General features: G+C 36.7%; 1 protein-coding gene across 1 annotated transcript in view; it reads right to left on the bottom strand.

Annotated features, from left to right (window-relative positions):
• Positions 1 to 7,164: 7,164 nt before the first annotated feature.
• DACH1 (dachshund family transcription factor 1) overlaps positions 7,165 to 18,247 on the bottom strand; it is a 338,069-nt gene continuing 326,986 nt past the window's right edge. Inside the window, exons 8-11 of the mRNA XM_075716535.1 lie at positions 16,259 to 16,406; positions 11,747 to 11,890; positions 11,217 to 11,285; positions 7,165 to 7,187 (exon numbers count right to left, since the gene is read on the bottom strand). Of these exons, the coding sequence (XP_075572650.1) occupies positions 7,165 to 7,187; positions 11,217 to 11,285; positions 11,747 to 11,890; positions 16,259 to 16,406 (384 nt within the window). The remainder of the gene's footprint in view (positions 7,188 to 11,216; positions 11,286 to 11,746; positions 11,891 to 16,258; positions 16,407 to 18,247) is intronic.

The raw sequence follows: 18,247 nt of genomic DNA, 5'->3' as shown, positions 1-18,247 counted from the left end.
AACACTAATATTGACAGATGAAGTTCCTTTATAAGGGATAACACACAAACATCAGGCATTTTTTAATCTCGACAGTAGTTTAAAAACCAATGCCAAGAAACAATCTTCTTTATGACACACATTACCACTGACATGATGCCACTTTCCAGCACTTCTCTAAGAAGTAGTAAATGTGGCTGAAGGAAAAAAGAAGAAAAAGGGACAGCTCACTACATAGTGTAGAGGCAAACACTGAAAACCAGCTTACAGTCAGCAGATCTAGCTCCCCAACCAATCTGAAGAGGCATAGGATTATAGTTCAGTTGTGAATGAACTAGAAATCCCCTTTGTTTATATCTATTTCATGATAGGCTATAGAAACACCATTTAATTGAAATTATGTTGTTGTTTTAAACAATTTTTCATCCTGGTTTAAAAAATAAAGTCTTTTAGTTCTTTCTCTGGAAGGGAAAAAGTGTTTTGTTTTTCAGCTGATGAGACTATGCTAGAAATGTGTGTTTTACCAGCCTGTTCAGGTTTCAGTTACCTTCTGAGGGAGAAGATGAAGGGAACAGAGTACTTATGGGAAACATGAGTAGGCAGAATGGTGTCTTGCAGTATGCATCTTTCCCAGGTAGCAAGACAACTGGGGTGACCTCAGAAGTTTGTTAGGTAAGAACTCACCCATCCTATCCTTCCCTCTGAATAATATGAACATGGAGGAGGGAGGGAGGAAGAGATGAACAAAAATGAAACAAGTCAAAACAATAGCCTCTTTGGTGCACAATGTGTTTTATTTAATATTCTTACTGTCCTGAATTTTCCTATTTGACTCTGTTCATGCTTAGTCATTAATTTTACACATAGTTGCTTTAAAAGTGCACTAAAGTACCATGTTGGAAGAAAGCCTCTGATTGATTAATCATTTATCTCAGTAGAAAAGCCATGAACATACTTGATTTCCAGCAGCTTCGTATATATACAGCTATAAAATGAGATATAAATTGCAATAGATAGTAATTTCAAGGAAAATGTGAAAAAGTTTATGTAAGAGTGTAAGTGTTGAATGAGGCAGCCCTATAAGAATACTTTGCAACATATATGTAAACTGTTTATTAACTCTATGCACTTCCTTTGCTTTTGGGGTGATAGATAACAGGACTATGTACCTTAAAGTTTAAAGGTGTAGCTAACAATGACCTAGGAACACTATGAAACAGTCGTCTATTTATAGGTTACTGCCTCCAATCAATACCACCTTCTGTTTAAGTTAATCAATGTTGTCTTTAATTGATTAGCTTGGGTTGAAAACCTGCCAAAGTGCTGGACTCCTGGGCAGGGGGATAGGGAACATACTTATTACTGTTTGCTTTCCATGCATTGTAAGATAATTTCAGTATTTATTCATGGTCAAGGAAATATGAAGCAAAATAAATCTTTATTGTATGTTTCCTCATTGAGTATTCAGATTTCAACAGTAAAGGACAGACAAACTAGCAAGAGATGCCACAAATGTCTAACATACAATCTAGGTTTAAAATCTGAACTATACTGGCTTGTCTGCCAAGCCAAAAATATCAGTAAAACAAATGTCTTTAAAACCTGTGAGCTGGTAAAGCTAGTAAGGCTTATTCTTCTTAGGGGAAATAAATAAAATATTTAAATTAGTGTACAGAGAGAGAGACCAGCTCTTTCTAAAATGTAAAAAATTAGAGCACCTATTTTCAGAGATATACCTTCTGCAACAGTAATGAAATTCAAGGTGGTGCACACAGATTAATGTTGTTATTTATTATTATGTATATAATTTCATTGAAGTGCACAGCACTATACAGATGAATAATAAGTGCATGACCCTGACATTAATATAAGGCATTACACACTGAAGTCAAAAAGCAGCTGAAGTTTAAGGCACTAATCAGAAGGAAAATGAAGCATTGTAAGTACGAGTTACTGCAAATATGAACAATGTTTAACCAGCAAATATTTTAGGAAGAATGAGCAAAAATAAACTAGAATCGGGAGGACTAACCGAAGGGAGTTAGTAAAGTGGCTCCACTAAATGTCACTGAGGGTTAGACACTGAACTTCTAACAGTTTCTCCCCTTTAACACCATCACTAGATGTGAAAATATTTTTTTTGAGCATGAGAGACAAAAAAGAAGAGCAGTGCAGAAAACACTCTATCCTTCAGCTTCTGAAATTGAACAGTGCATGTGCATACGTTTTCACTGATGCATCAATTTGTTTGACAAACTCAGGCATGCAGAGAAGGATCAATAACAAGACAGCAGACATCACTCCCTAGTGGGTCACTACAATTGCTTTGCTCCATTCTGTTGTCTTTTTCACATTTTTCTGGTAGCTCAAATCACCACTCTTACCTAGAGGTGCTAGAATAACCCTAAGGAGGGCAGTCACGTTATAGAGAGTCCTGTCTTATGTCTGCAGTCAACCAAAGCTGTAGAGACCACAACCAGTTGTCTTACTGAACTTCAGAAATGTTAAGAATGGAAAACTTAACAAGAAACCTGATAATCAGACAGGAAAAAAGAAAAATGCAAAATCTATCTGTTAGGTTATGAAATACCATGTCTTGTGAGAATGTGACTTTCAGCAAACACAGATAGACCTTCTTACTGTTTGATGACTCCTAAGCTGAAAAAAGACTTTTTCTTGACAAATTAAATGGAAAATATTAGTTTCTTTTTTTTTTTTTTTTGTTAATCTGGCCTGATGGAATAACAAGCTAAGTGGCCTAAAAATCACAGAAAAGTTAATCTCCAAAAAAAAACCACCAGCAGTCCACTGTTTTATCATTGCTGCTTCACAGAACCTTTTTACATTTCTATGGGTCTAGAATAGTCAGCTGTTTGTTTCCATAAACAGCCTAGCTAAGTAGCAGATGTTTCCTTGGGCAGTTATTCAATATATCTAGAAAAAAAAACCTCTTTGCCTTCCAGGCTTCTGACAGCTTTGTTTCCAGCTCCTGACTTCTTTTCCCTGCTGAAATGTTCAACCTTTATAGCAGGCCTGAACAACAGGTGGGCCGTGGGTCTCTTGCAGCTTGAAAAACCATTTGTTTGGCCCATCAGCTGCTGAGAAGCATCATGTACTGTTTGATTTGCCCAGCTGCCAAGAGGCAGCAACAAGATGTCCAGCAGAAAATGCATATCTCCTAGCTTGTCATTGATCCCTCAGAATGCATGTATCTCCTAGTCAGCCACCTGGTCAACCAGCAGACACATAGCTCCAGATCATACATACACACTACCTTGCAGGTCAAAGAAGTGGCATAATAAGAAAGATCTTGGATATTCAGAAGGAATATTTGGCAAGAGGGGGAGGTTGAAAACAGAGGTGGAAGGAAAATGGTAAAGTAACAATACAAAGGAAGCTGAAACAGTGTTGAAATGGGTCAGCAGAGAAGAAGGAATGTCACATGGGAAAATGAAAATGCATTTTATTCTGAAAATGACCTGATAAATCCGTTTGAGAATCCTGTCTCTATACTAACCCCAAGTACCTTTCTGCTAGAAGTCCCATGCGAGTAACAACAAATCCACAGTACTTACTAAGCAGCAATAACAATGGAATAACTGACGAGCAAGTGCCAATTGAATCAAGGTGCAGAATTTACAAGTTTTTTTATATATATATACACACACACATATATTTTTACCATTTCTAAGATGTTTTAATGAGAAAAAAGACAAGAAAAAACTTGGTAAAATGTACAAAGAATTAGGTGTTTTTCTTTTCTTGGGTTTAATCAATTAATACTGTAGAGAATATATGACTGTAGGTTTATATGGCATAATACAGATGGATGATTTCATCTTTGAGGAGCTATGGGAGTGAATGGAATTGCTTTTGATTAAGAGGAAGGGGGCCACAGAGAGGAACAGACAGAAATGCAAAGATAGGAGATCTCTGCATTTCCTGTCTTCCCAGACCAGAAGCCCTGGGAGAAAGATGCAATTATTGAAGGGACTCTACAGAAGGAGAATGGATAAAAGAAATGGACTTGATGCTGGTCATCACAGTCAATACCATGGGCAAAATAAACGAAGAAAAGACTAAAGAAAAGACATTTTAGTTAAATGTGCTGCAAAGAGAACGGACATCCCCAGAAAAGAAATAGGTGTCCTGTCATTTGAGGATATTGAAAAATATTTTTAAAAATTATTAGTTAGTTCGAGAGTAGTCGTGCACTGGAAATGTGTCCTATCGGTGATTACCAGCCAACAGTAATCTTCTCTGGGTCTACAAACATAAACTCATACAAACCTTAAGATTTAGAGAAATTAGGACAAGAAGTCTGATGTAGTTGGAATTGGAAATAAAGACAGAAAATGTGACTAGGGGGAGTGACTGAGACTGGTTAAACACATACATAGAAACACAGAAACCAGGGCACTGGAAGACACTGTGAAAAGGAGCTAATAATAAGAAATGGTTGGCTGAGACTAACTGAGACTGAAGTTGGGGGACCAAGTGATTTGGACTGACTAGACAAGAACAGGACCTAATGTTTGAGTATAGAAGGAAAGATGGGGGACAGAACAGATATGGCAAGAAAGTCAGGTAAAGTCATCTGAAGTCTGTCAGAAGGAGAAATGACAAGTAACTGGATATGCAGAATATGCATAGAGTATTATGAGCCAATATCTGGAGACATCTGGATCTTGATTAACAAGGATATTAGCTGTAAGAAGTTAAAAGTAGAGGCTGGAATTGTGACTGGATATAATTAGAAAGTTGTATTGAAAGGAGACAAAAAAGAGGCAGGAAAGAGATGATAAAATTTGGAAATTTATATATATTAGGACTGATACAAAGGCCAGAGGTGAGGAAGAAACAAGAATAAGAAAGCTTGATGGAGACGACGCTGCTCACAATAAGGTATTACAGTTTATCAGTTACTTTGTTAGCTTTATCACTGTGAATCTAAAGATTCAAGTCCATAAGATTTTCAGATGTCATCTCACAGTGAAACTTCTGACTTTGTAGTTTGCTTGTTAAAAAGAAAACCCCAGGAGATGGTTACCTAGGACATTATTCAAATGGTGAAGCAAAACACTCAACTCTTAGGAAAAGCCAAAATTAAGATTTAACATATGAAAGAAATTGAGATAATCATTCACACCTCTTCTGTAAAGGATGATGTCTAATGATGGAAGTATCATATATAAACCAGGTATTACATAAAGCATGAGGACACACATTGAGCACTGAAGATAAAGAAAATATTGGATAGATAGCCATTTATTCAGCTACACCCTTGAGGCAGGGTACTGTGAAAAATACAGTATCTAATCATATAATTAAAGATTATATCATGATGCATACACAAAGACGGTTGAACAAAGGTACGGAAGACAACCTTAATTCTACCATTTCCTAATTTTGGAATGCTTGACTTTACAGCCTTGATAATGGCCTTTTCCAATAAAGTTTTTGATCTCATGAGAAATAGCACACACATTTCCACATGCTTTTGTCCAAGATTTATACATCCGAATTGGAACTGTGCGCATAAGCTTCACAGAACCACCGAAAGTTCCTTTTCAATGTGGAAGTCCTTCAGATATCTACCTTTCAAACACAAATATAGCAAGAAAGAATCAAGGACTATCGTTTGCTGAGATTATTACACTGATTTTGCTTGTTGAAAAACAGATTAAACACGTTTCCAACCAACGCAGAAAACAATTTAGGTTAGGTTTTCAGGCAAATGACTGAAACTGTACCTAAGCAATTCTTATTAGTGTGGAGGGCAGCTGCAGGGCAGCTTTCCCCTAGTATCTAGGCAGCAAAATGCACTCACTAGCTTCTTGGTACGGGCAAAATTAAATCATAATTTCTTTCTCACTTTTCCTCAGTAGTGTTCAAAGGCCTTACAAGTAACTTCATATAGGACTATGCAGTCAGTGTGCTGAGTTGCAGTTGCTTTCTTTCTCTATTCCTGGATCTGCTCAATATCTCCATTTCCCGCCTTGTCCTTTCTGGGAGGGAAAAAGACATGTGGCCCTGGAAGCTTTTATGTGCATGGTAGCTGAGTGGCTCTTTTTCTTACATCAGGAAAGCATAGTCTGAAGCCACTTAGCATTACACTTAACTGCACTAATATGAGCCTAGAGAAGAGGTGGAGAACTAGAAAAAGGTGAGAAGAAACAGTAGGTGGGAAAGGTGTTAGAAATCATAAGTTCATTTTGCTAAGGGACAGGGAGAGTAAGATAACAGACTCACAGACTCATTTGGAGAAAGGCTGATAATGTGCTAGAAGGAAAAAAAATGTTTGCAGCAGAATAAGGAATTGAGGTATGAAATTTTGATTGACGGACAAAAGGAACAAAATTTGTGCTAGAGAAGAATGTGTAGTTAAGGAAAAATTGACTGAAAGTGGAATATGACAGGAAAATTTTGAGGACAGGCAAAGTGCAGAAGGTCTCTTGGAACACAAACAGACATTTTGGGGAAAAAAAGAAGACAGGTTTGAGAGCTCATGGGAACTGAACAGGGTGAGAAGACTGTTAGCAGAAAATGATGGAGCTGGTTTCAGAAGCAGCTGGAATAATGGCATGTAGAAGTTGGAAATTAATTGGAAGAAAGTAGAAAAGATACAGGCTGAGGCAATTGCTAGAAAATAGGAAAGAAATGGAGAAGACAAACAAAAGAGCAGCAGAGAGAGAGAAAATTTGGTTAAGCTTCCTGTTCTTAGGATAGCTTTGAGAGAAAAGCACAAAACGATTTGGGAGTGATTTCGGAAAAGGAAGACATGACCGGGACACCATATGAAAAGAATGGTCAATGGGGAAGACAGTGCAGAAACAGAACATTTTTAGAGGAGTTTAGATAATGCATAAAGGGAGTGGTATTTAAATGGAATGAAGATGAATGTACAGAACTTGGGAGGGAAACTACTGGGAGACAGAAAACTGGCAATGAGGGACTTATAGAGGAAAAGAAAAATTAATAAAGTAGGTAGACAAATACATGGTAAGTAATCTGATGGGGAAGAAAAAGTCAATGGAAATAAGAACGTAAGAGCGGCAGTAAATGTCATTGTTCTAGTGCTTAGTAAGAGGTCTGGTAACAAAACAGTATATAAAAGTCAAACATTATCTTTGCATGGTACCTTTTTGTGTGGGATGAGGGGGTCTTGGGAAACCGGATTGGGAGCTAGGCATAGGCATCTAGTGAACCTACAATATGTATGGAGAAGAGGATAATCTGCTTTATTATTATTTTAAACAGAAGCAAGAAAGAAAACATTTAAAACCAGTGCCTACACCAGTTCCTAATAACTTAGTATCTGTTTGTATCTGTTAAAAATATGAGACCCGTAATTGGGTTATTTATTATGATTATTTGTTAGCATGTTATGGATATTCCGGCAAACTGTTATCTACCCAGTATTTAAATAAAAAAACAACCCAACCCTAAAATATCCTTTATTCCTGCTTCTTTTTATAGTCTCATATTCAAATTTCTTTTTATTCTCTCTCCCATTTTACAAAAGACTTTACATGAACTAAAAGTGAATCTGAATGAGTGCTACATGTTGAGAAATAGAACAGAACATACCCCCCTTATTGACAAATGCAATTATGTTTTATGCTTAAATTAGTCCTATTCCTGACTCACAAAAGTGATAGTTAAAAATATCAACATTAAATAGAACTTCAAGTTGACGTGTATCCTTTTATTCATAATAAATATTAGACAAGTTCTTTATTTTTAATAATGATTTCCTTGCATAATATTTTCTTAAATGCTGAAATTACACTGGTATTTCAATTATTTCACTTCCCCACAGAATGCTGTAGCTTTCCAACTTTTGTCTGCTTAGTTATAGAACTGCATAGCATGCTTAATACAGTAAGTTGAAAAAAAATTAATGATTGTGGATAAAGAGACTATTACCCCAGACATGCTTTGATATCAAGATACAGATATATTTTTGAGAGGAATAAGAAAGGCATTAAGTATTTCCCTAGTAAGTATTTTTTCACAGAACCTTAAACATGAAAGACAGAATATTATATTCTTTATTATGGAATATATTGTGTATTCTATATAATAATTCTTCTATAGTGCATACTAGAGTATACAAAATATCATTTACAGATAAAATGTAAGGACATAATTGGAATTTTGCAAAATTGGAAAGACATGGTCTTTGTTGCCCCAATGAAAATTCAAAAAAGTGTTGGAAAAATCCCAGTTTCACCCATTGGAAAGTTTCTGTAGAGTTTTGCAGCTAAATTCTCCAAGGAGCCCATCTGTACTGAGCATGCTTTATCCTGGTGCTGCAGGAATGAAGCATTTTTTTTTCCTGCAACTCTCCTCCCTCATTCCTGTAAACAATTGCTATGCTAAATATTGAGATAACAGAGAAATTGTCTTTGCTTTTCTCTCAGTGCTTCTCTCCCTGAAACCCAGACAGATGCAGAAGAAAAAACAGAATGTGTACTGAAAGCAGTAGGGAATGTGAGCTTGATGGGGAGGCGAGGGGAAGCAGAGAATACAGATGGAGACGTGGTACGAAACAGGAAAGGCTGGTAATGGGGAATGTCAATGCAGCATGGACTCTCAGAATGGCTGGACAAGAGGAGGAGGAAACAGGAAGGGTCAGACAGGAGACAGGGGGCTGGGGGGCCACTGAGAAGAGAAAGAGCTTGTAATTAAAGAAGTAATCAGGGTGGCATGAAACTCAGTTCAGAAGAGAACGCTGGAAGAATGTGAAGTTAGGAAAAAAGAAACACAATGTAATGTAGAGCCAGGAAGGAGTGAGATTAGCCATTGACAAAAGCTGGAATCGGAGTGAGGAGGAAGAAACTAGGAGGAACTGGGACAGAGAGATACAGGAGTAACAGGGATACATGCTAAGGGGGACACAGAGAAAAGCGAGTTTATGGTGAAAGGGAATCCTCCTTCCAATATTGGAGGTGAACGCAAAGAGTCCTGACACTTAGCATTACTCGTCTGCCATTAACTATTTCCTGTGCTATTTCTGAAACCTGTCAGCCTATAATAGCTGATACACAATGGCAATAAGCTCCTACAGTTACATTTGTGTTGTAGGGTTATATATTGTGGTAGATCTAAAAATTCTGAACTGTTGTATGACAATTAGGCTGAATATATTAAACAATAAGAAATTGCAACTCTATTTCTTGATTCTTTTTTCCTTTTCCTTAAAAGAACCCTACTTTAATTATATGTTAAGACTGCAAAGCAGAGACAAGAAATGTCAGAATTAAGGTTGCCTTTGCATTGTGATCCAATATCACGATCAGAATATATTATGGTCCCGTCTTTAATTAAATAATCATCTGTGGATTGGGTTTTTTTCCTTGCACCACCTTGGATAGATGAATCAAGGAAAGGTCATCATTACTGAGAATGTTGCTTGTAAGTCTTTGATTTCATTTGTTGCAGATATGGAAATACATGAAATGAGCATAAGTAGGCAGAGGATAGCTAGAAAAGGATGGATAATATTGGTTAAAAAGCTGAAGTGCTGTTCCTGTGTAGTTTGGGATAAGTCCTTTAGAATACATACTTCCAAAATACTTCCAAGATACTCAGTAATTATGAGTTGCTCATTTTATAAATATCCAGCTTGGTATCTCAGCCCATAAATGAAACTTAATTCAACAGGAACAGTGATTTTAAATACACTGAATACATTTGCCAAAAATGGAAAGTATCCTGAAAAAAAAGGTCCTAGCTACTCGAAAGTTAAGCAATTTGTCACATTAATCTTTCTGTGACTCTGTTTCCCAGCTTTCAGATGGGAATACTGCAAACTTCACTTCCTTGCAGGAATGCTCTGAAGATAAAGTAATTGTTCACAAAGAGCTCAGATACTGCAGTGACTAGTGTGATAGAATGGCCTCCCAAGAAATTAGAAGTCCGGTTTTGCACCAAAGAAAATAACAAAATGACTGGATTATAACAAAATGACATAAAGACTGGATTCTTACTAAATTAATTATGTCAAATGGTGCTTTGAATAAGGCATACATTTCACGGGAGGGGAAGGAAAGTAGGATTCTGGAATAACAAACGTCATAACATGTACCCACTTCCCAGGCAACATTTAATCTGGCATACTCCAACTTCTGAGTTACTGACTTTGCAGACATAACTTGCTTTAAATCTATCTAAATGTTTTTGTTTACATACATGTGTTTGTCCTACATAAGAAATTATTGCCTCTTTTGTATTTGTTTATATGCCCAATATATTAAAAGCTTGTTGACTTTCTATTCTGTTGTTACAGCCTCCTTGTGGCACACGAGTAACAACTCTTTAGGAGTTAGAAAAAGTGATTAAATAACACACAGAAGATGTCAAATGATACTCTTAAGATGATTGACTTCGAAATGCAAAATAAAGGCAATTGAGAGCGATTACTGGAGCTAATCATTTTAGGCTTGCCTCTGAAAAATGCACCTTCATTTACAATTGAAAACAAATGCTATTTTTACTGTTTAGTATTCATGTAGGTAGATTCAGCCTGTTGACTAGAGAAGACATTATAACATAAATACTATCTTAAAAATTTGCTCTTTACTAATATCTTGGTGTTTGCAATATGTATATATATACACACACACATTTGGATACACAGGGGAAGTAATATGGCTCTCTTTAGTAGTTCATGTATAAATTTACTCAGCAGATTTGTTTTATTAAAATGTAAATAATGGGGTATGGTAAATGAAAAATCCAAGACGGGAATAAACAGATTATTTATCGTTAATGCTCAGAGTAGCTTATTGAAACATACCTTTCAGTAACTGCCACTGAATATTAGCTATGAAATTCTCATCATGCCTTGAATGTTACCCATTAGGTTTAGCCATTTGTATAGTTAAGAGGCTCAAAATGTTTCGAATATACCTTTAAAAACATTATCTCAAATCTTACTATACATATTCACAAAAACTGCACTCAGCATGTCTGAGATTCAACCCAATATTGCTTCAAATTAATTATTCTTCTTTAATTGCTCTGTATAAACAGAAATGACCTATTAATTTAAAGAAAATCTATCAGCACAGAATGTATTCTCTCTTATAAACAAGCAAGATGAACTTGACCTTGTTTGAACTTGTTTTGATGTGGCCCAGATGGTAGGCTACATGCTTGAATAGCAGTCTAAAGCTGAGGAAAAACTCATATAGCAAGATCTAGATTTATAGCCTTTTGCAAATTCCTACCTTGTATTGTCCTTTCAGCATCTGTTCTGCCCCCGCTGCGGTCAGCTTCTATCTCTGGGGTCAGAGAGTCTAGAAACATAGAAAGGTAAGACTGACACATATTTCATTTGATTCTTATAGCCTTTTTTACAACCTGTTACTCCAATGCTGAATTACAATACAATCAACCTTTGTCAGTTTTTTTAATGTCGAACAATGACTGGAGGCCAGGACAATTTTTTGTTAGACTAGGAAGATTAATGAGCAATAGATTTTTCAAGCATAAAGGGTGGAGAAAAAGAGGAAGAAAAAAAATTGACTTCTCAAGCTAATAATATAAAATTGTCCTAGTTTGGACATTCTCTCCAGTGAGTTTATTTGCACATACTATATAAAGTAACAAAACAATAAAGAGAGAGGCATCAATTGAATGAAGGAAAGAGATTTTCTTTTTTTTCACTCCCATCATGTTATAAATTTTCAATATAACAGGCTTCTTTTGGCACTTAAATTGAAAGTTAATGGCACAAAGGCAAAAATTGGTTTCTTACCGTTTAGGACCCTGAGACTATCTGTTGAAGCTGCCTGTTTCAGTGTCTGTTCTGCTTGCTCCCGTCGTTTAGTCTCAAATTCAAGTGCTTCCTGCAATTTCCTCTTTGCCTTCTTTTCCTTCTTTAGCCTTTTCTGAATTATTGCTAGGAAAAAAAGGAAATCAGTGTACTCAAATTCAGATCTGAAACTTGGCTACGTGGTTATGTATTAAGAGCCCCAAGAAATGCTACAACTGCAACAGTTCATATAAACTGATTAATTATACAATACCAATTTAAATTACTTGAAATTTGCTGGAATCACACTGGGATATTCTAAGAGCTACTGTTCTGTACCATGGTATTGAAAACTGCAGTTGATATTCAGCTATAGCATATATATATTTTTTTTTTTAATATAAACAGATGAGAATCTGTGAATGTCCAAATCAGAAAACCTTGGAACCGGCAATGAAATGTACTTTTGGCATCATCTGACGTAGCTATGCCTGTCTCTGGAGGTGAGGTGTTTTTTCGGGATGAAGCCTACCATTTTGTTATTGCCCATGGCACACAGTTAGCATACACATAGTGATGAAGTTCTGGCCTGCTTGCCTGCAGCTTCTCTCCCACGAGAGGGGGCTCCGGCTGCTCGGGTGCCCGGGCTGCAGGAGGAGCTCAGCCCCAACCCTGCTGTGCTCCTCATTCCTTAGGGAAAAGCCCCGAGCTTTTGAACTCCCCTCCAAGCTGCTGCTTCCTGTAAGCCATCCGACCTCTTGGTGCCCGGTCTCTTCCCCGTATTTATTTCTTATCCACATTCCCCTTTGTCTTTCCCTTTTCTCCTTCTTGCTCTCTGTCCCATCAGCCAAATAACCTCAAAGAACTCATAGCAAGTTCTTTACGGTGCTGGATCCCCCAGCCAAGTAAATATTACTTCACTTTGTCAAATGCGAGGGAAAATATTAGGAAAAGAAGGAGTATTTTAAAATTAAGCGTTAGAAGGCCCTAATTTAGAAAAAGGTTTTCCTTGTACCTCTTCAGTTCAAATTTTACAAGGAAAAGGATTGCAAGATCAGGATGAAACTTCATCACAATTTTCTTTTCTGTGTTATCAGTGACTTACAACTGCAAAGGTAAGACTTGCATGATCCCTAACTGAAGGACCATATCACAGGTTACCTTCCTGATGGAAAAGGATAATGTGAACCAATTTTTCTACTCAATAAAAGTCAAAGTGAGCCTCTAAAGAAAGTAATCATGTAAAGTCGTAAAGCATATCATTATCTCCTCCACCACACCTTAACCCTTCTTACATAGCACATTTAGGGTTTTCAGGGATGTGCATGTAAGAAGCTTATTTCTCATAAGATCTTCCTGGATGACCCTGTCCTGGAGAGTCTGTTATTTTGACACTAACTAAAAAAAATTATCTGCTAAACTACTCACTAAAGAATTCTTTACGCACACTAAAAGAATTATCCTTACCAAAACCAGATACTAGGTGATACTAGGTTTGACTGCCAAGATCTATCTAGCCCTGTATCTCACTCCAAAGTAACCTCTGATACATGCCTACGGATGAATGCTGGAAAAAGTAAAAACATACTTCCACCAGTTCACACTCCCTATTTCCAGTAGTCTGTGATGGTGGTATCTTTCACAAAATGCAAATACTGAAACTTTTAAAGGGAACCATCACTGTTATTACTATTTAATTTATATGCTAAGAATAACCACTTTTTGGGTCTTGGATATTTTGTGTTGCTATACAGAACTGTTCAGACACAAAACGAATGTAAGCACATACCCTGTAGTCAGAATAGCTACATAATTTACATCCAAGACTTTGGAATTTTGGTTCTTTCTCATTTTGTATAGTACCAACTACTTTACAGGCTAATTAGCTTATACTATCAAAGAACATCTAGTATCTACACAAAGGCTAAACTAAATACATTTTGAATCATTGCACGGTTTTAATGTTTTCATTATGAGTACTTTGAAAGTGATCGCAATAAATGAGAAGGAAACATATGTTGCTTTTTGAATTAAAATGTCATCATGGCTGACACATTGTAGATGTGACTACAGCAGTCAGAGCCAGAATTAGCAAGCCCTTACTGTGTAGCTGCTCACAGAAGAGATATTATCCTACTTTCACCAGTTGATGAGACACATCCTACAGCCTTAGGAATCACTAATTGGAATATTTACAAAGAAGGAAGGAAACAGTACAGTAAATAAGCAGCTCTGTAGAACATACCGTAGCAGCAGTGAATTTAATGTTCAAAAAAATGGCAAAAAAACTCAGATGTAGCCACTAAAGAAAAAGATGTTTGACTTGTGTTAACATGACGAGCAAAAGATAGATGTTACCTAATGCTGAAGATCCCATTCACCTAACAGGTTTTGACCTGTATGTGACACAGTGACTTGTGTTTCTATGCTGTAGCTTTTAAGTGTATTTCAATTTTTTCATATGGCATCTCTTAACAGGGATATGGTACAGTTCACCCATTTTGCTCATGCTTCCACTAAGACATGTGAAACTTTCTTTAAGACATGACACTTGCTATCTGGAAAACTAATAGTAGGTAAAGCCTCCTATGTATTTTTCTACCTCTAATTGAAGAATAAATTCTCACAATAATTACAGTCTGGTCTTATTTTTTCTCTCCTATTTGGATCTGTTCATTTTAAAGAACAATCCATTACTTCTCTTTCTTTTGTACAGAAGTATCCACTAGCAGAGACAGTAATCCTCGTTATATTTGCTTTTGCTGCATACCACCATGAAGTGTTCAAATCCATTCCTCTTTGGCCTGACTTTTACCAGCACAGTATCATCATTAGAGGGATACATATAAAAAAGCAGGTAATGCATCATGCTGAAAATAACGCTGCCAATTATTTCAGTACCCTGAACAAAATAAGGGACTATCCCATGCTCTTTCCTGACATACAACTTCAAGTGAAATTCATTCTGCTTAATTTTAACTGCTCAAAACATATGTGTCCAGTCCAGCCTAGTGTGGTGGTGCATCCACACTAGGTGTGTGACACCTAGTCAACTATATTCCCTCTGGAGTTAAAGGGAATAGAAAGAAATCTTCACAGTGTAATCGACCCCACCTACCTGTCTGAGAACAGGATATATCTCTTTCTTTATTGACCAGAAAGGGAACTTAGATTAACTTAAATGAGGTACTTAACTTTCAGATGGCAAAACTCAAGTAAGGTCAGAAGGATCCCCCCCAACCTTTTGTATTGTGCATGTGATTCCCTAACTCTGAAAAGGAATATATATTTGAGCAGTTGTGAGACACAGAGGTAGAAGGATGTGAAGAATAACCAAGCTCTTTTACAAAACTGCTTTAAACGTGTAAGTAGTGCAATTGTACTGAGCAAAATAGGCCAGTTGTGGACAAAGGGATGATTCATTGCACAGCTCTGATAATTGTTAATAGTAATTGTCTTTAAAAATGTATTCTCAAAAGTTTAAAAAGGGAAATTAATGATGTGTCAGTCCTATTCTTTAATGGGTCAAGGCATGAAACAGGACTACATTGTGTACTTACTGCTAGCATGTTAGTTAAAGGTATAATGATACTGGTTGTGAATCCAAGTGTTCTCAGGATTCCCTATTTAGCTGGTTCACAGAAAATTAAACTGGACAAGAAGAGAGTTATAACTCTAGCCCTGCAAAAACACATATCTGACTTGTCATGGTCTGTGTTAAACAGCAAGTGAGCCCCAGAGGTTAACTGTCCCTTGCAAAGTAATTAGACACTATTAAAGGGCAAGACATATATATACAGAAAAATGGACCCATAAAGAAAGATGGGAACATGCTCATAATGCAAATAGTTAATGGAAATCACTGTACACTGCCTTACCTTTACTATCAATGAAATTATTTAAAAATCTTTAACATGTATATGCTTTACAGTGGGCTGATGTTAATGTTTGAAATGCTACTAATGCTACTGCCTTGTCAAGACGAACCTTAACTGTTCCTTCTACAAACACGTGTTTGACCTACTATGCATTACAAAGGGCCTATATATTACTATTACCTTTATATTTATTACCTATGGTTTGCCTAAATATGCGATATATGAGCATAAGAACATGAGCATAGCACATAAGAACAGAGACAAGAATTCATAAAACCTTGCAGATTCTTAAATTTGATACAAATTGTCTTTGTATTAAGTAGCTATCCTTTTTCATAATGATCACAACCTGCCAAAGTCCATAACAGCACCTATGGTATTTATAATTGTGCTGTGTATTACTGATGTAATAAGTAATATTCAAGAAAAACATTGAGAAAAAGGAAGGTCCTTGTTCTAAATCTCATTAAGATCTTATGCAGAATCAGGCATGTTGTAAAACTTCCTGCATTGCAGTCAGCCTGGACATAGCATGATGTAAGGGGGAAAAGTTTTGATCAAACACAGGTGTTTGATAAAATTTAGGTTTCCTACGGAAATAAATTACAAGGTGTTTATGCCTGCTTAATTAAGATACCTCTGTTCTTCTGCTCCACAGCCAACTGCTTTTCAAGTGTTTCCCTCAGTTCTCGTTCCCTGAAGAGCTCCATCTTCAGCTCTGTCTTTTCCAGTTGGACTTGTTTCTCTTGAGCTCTGGCATTGTCTATAGCAACCTTTAGTAGACCCTGTTGAAAGATAAAGTTGGATAATGTTTGAAGAATGTTAGAACAGCTGACATAATAAACAACTTCTGTTATTTTTCCTTGATTAGTCATGTGAGATTTTACAAATAAAATAATCCTGTTACTGGGTCAAAGCCTCCCAATTATCAACAGCAATTTTTTACTGGAATTAATTTTAACAGGTGGGCAAAAATCTGTAAAAATCCAGGAGTCAAGTTTTCCCAGAAAACACAAACTCACCTTTGACTGTGCATATAACTAATGTGAAAAAGTTATAGGGATAGGTTTATTCTTTGTAAGAGATAAAAGAGACAAGCCTGCACCAGGCACTTGCCTGTGACCAAAACAAAAAGCTGTCCCATTGAAAAAGAACTGGCAGTCTCAGAATCACATCATCCACAGAATGGCAAATTCAATCTCTAGCACAACTCAAGCTAATTGAAATTACCAGTGGGAGAAAGGTTCTTCTAAAGGCTTGCCATTTTTCTCCTTATTGCTGTTAATTATTATTATTTTCAGGTATTTTCATATTTCATAGAGTTTCCAAGGAAGATAGGTTTATTGGGATGCTAAGCAGAGGACAGTCACAAAGCAGGAAGATCTCTTTGCTTTAAAAAGTCCGTCTCCTGACTTTGTACAATTGTTATCTCACACCAGAGAACAAAACACAATCACCTCTCACTTTCTTGACCTGGGATGGTTGAAATAAACTCAGGAAATTTCCTTATTGTATCAGGAAACAATGATTCAGCCTATTCTAAACCTCTCTTGAGAATTTCAGCTTGGCAATTCCTTCTTTTTTTGCAAGGAAACAGGAAGATGCCAGCACAGCTAATAACTAGATAGGACAGTGAGATAGGGTATGAAAAAGAGGAGGAGAAACAGAATTGAAATAAATCAACATGGGAAGAGGAAAGATTTCCTTTCCTTTTCCATTTTCCAGAAGCCTGGCCATCAGGTTCTTAGGTCTACACCTGAATCTCTGCTCTTGAAGCTATCGTAACAGAGCAGATAATTAAGCATGGATATGAACCTAACTCTTCTGTATCCTAGGCAAATCTCCTGACAACTTAACTGTAGACATGATTTGACCCAACAGAGATTTAATTACTGATATAAAGCAAAACAATGCCAACGAGAGACTGAAGAGTACTCCCCAATAGCTCTGCTAGGGAAGCATTGAGCCAGCAGATAAAAGGTTCACACTTAAGACCCGGTTTCAGAACAACCACACTACAGACATGGAATCATGTCCCCCAAGTAAGCTTCCTCACCCCTCAGGCACACTTCCTAAATTGGATTCTGGGTTGCACTGTGTTTTCACTAAAATTGTTTGAAATATCTCCAAAGAGGAATGGGAAAAGAAGCCAGCATGATGCTAACTGAGAAATGGAAAAACTATTTTTCATGAGGATTAGTCTGCACATTTATCCCACTAGTCTTCCCAATGTCAATGCCTGCTTTGAAATTTGTGTCCTTCAAACTCCTTTTTTAAGAGGAGCTCCTCTGTTTTCAGAGCCTGTACAGTACTCCTCATCCTCATTCTTAACTAAATTGTTGCCTCAAGTGTTGCCTCGTTCAGGGCTTAATACTTTGCAGCTCTGTTACACTTCAATCTATTAAAGTCCACAGGAGCTGTGAAAGAACTCAACACCTTCTGATTGCAAGGCCCAGATGGTCACCAAAATGATACACACTGCATAAGTATAGAACCACATTTGAAAATATCCAACAATGATAACAAACCAAATGTGCTTACAAATACGTTTAAAGTTTCAGCAGTTTTCTTTAAAAGAACCAAATGTTATTCTAAAATAGCTAAAACACAAGGTATTCTGTGTTGA

The sequence above is a fragment of the Pelecanus crispus genome, chromosome 1, assembly GCF_030463565.1.
Source record: "Pelecanus crispus isolate bPelCri1 chromosome 1, bPelCri1.pri, whole genome shotgun sequence".
In the NCBI taxonomy this organism is placed as follows: Eukaryota; Metazoa; Chordata; class Aves; order Pelecaniformes; family Pelecanidae; genus Pelecanus; species Pelecanus crispus.
This window is presented reverse-complemented; position numbering and strand designations above follow the sequence as displayed.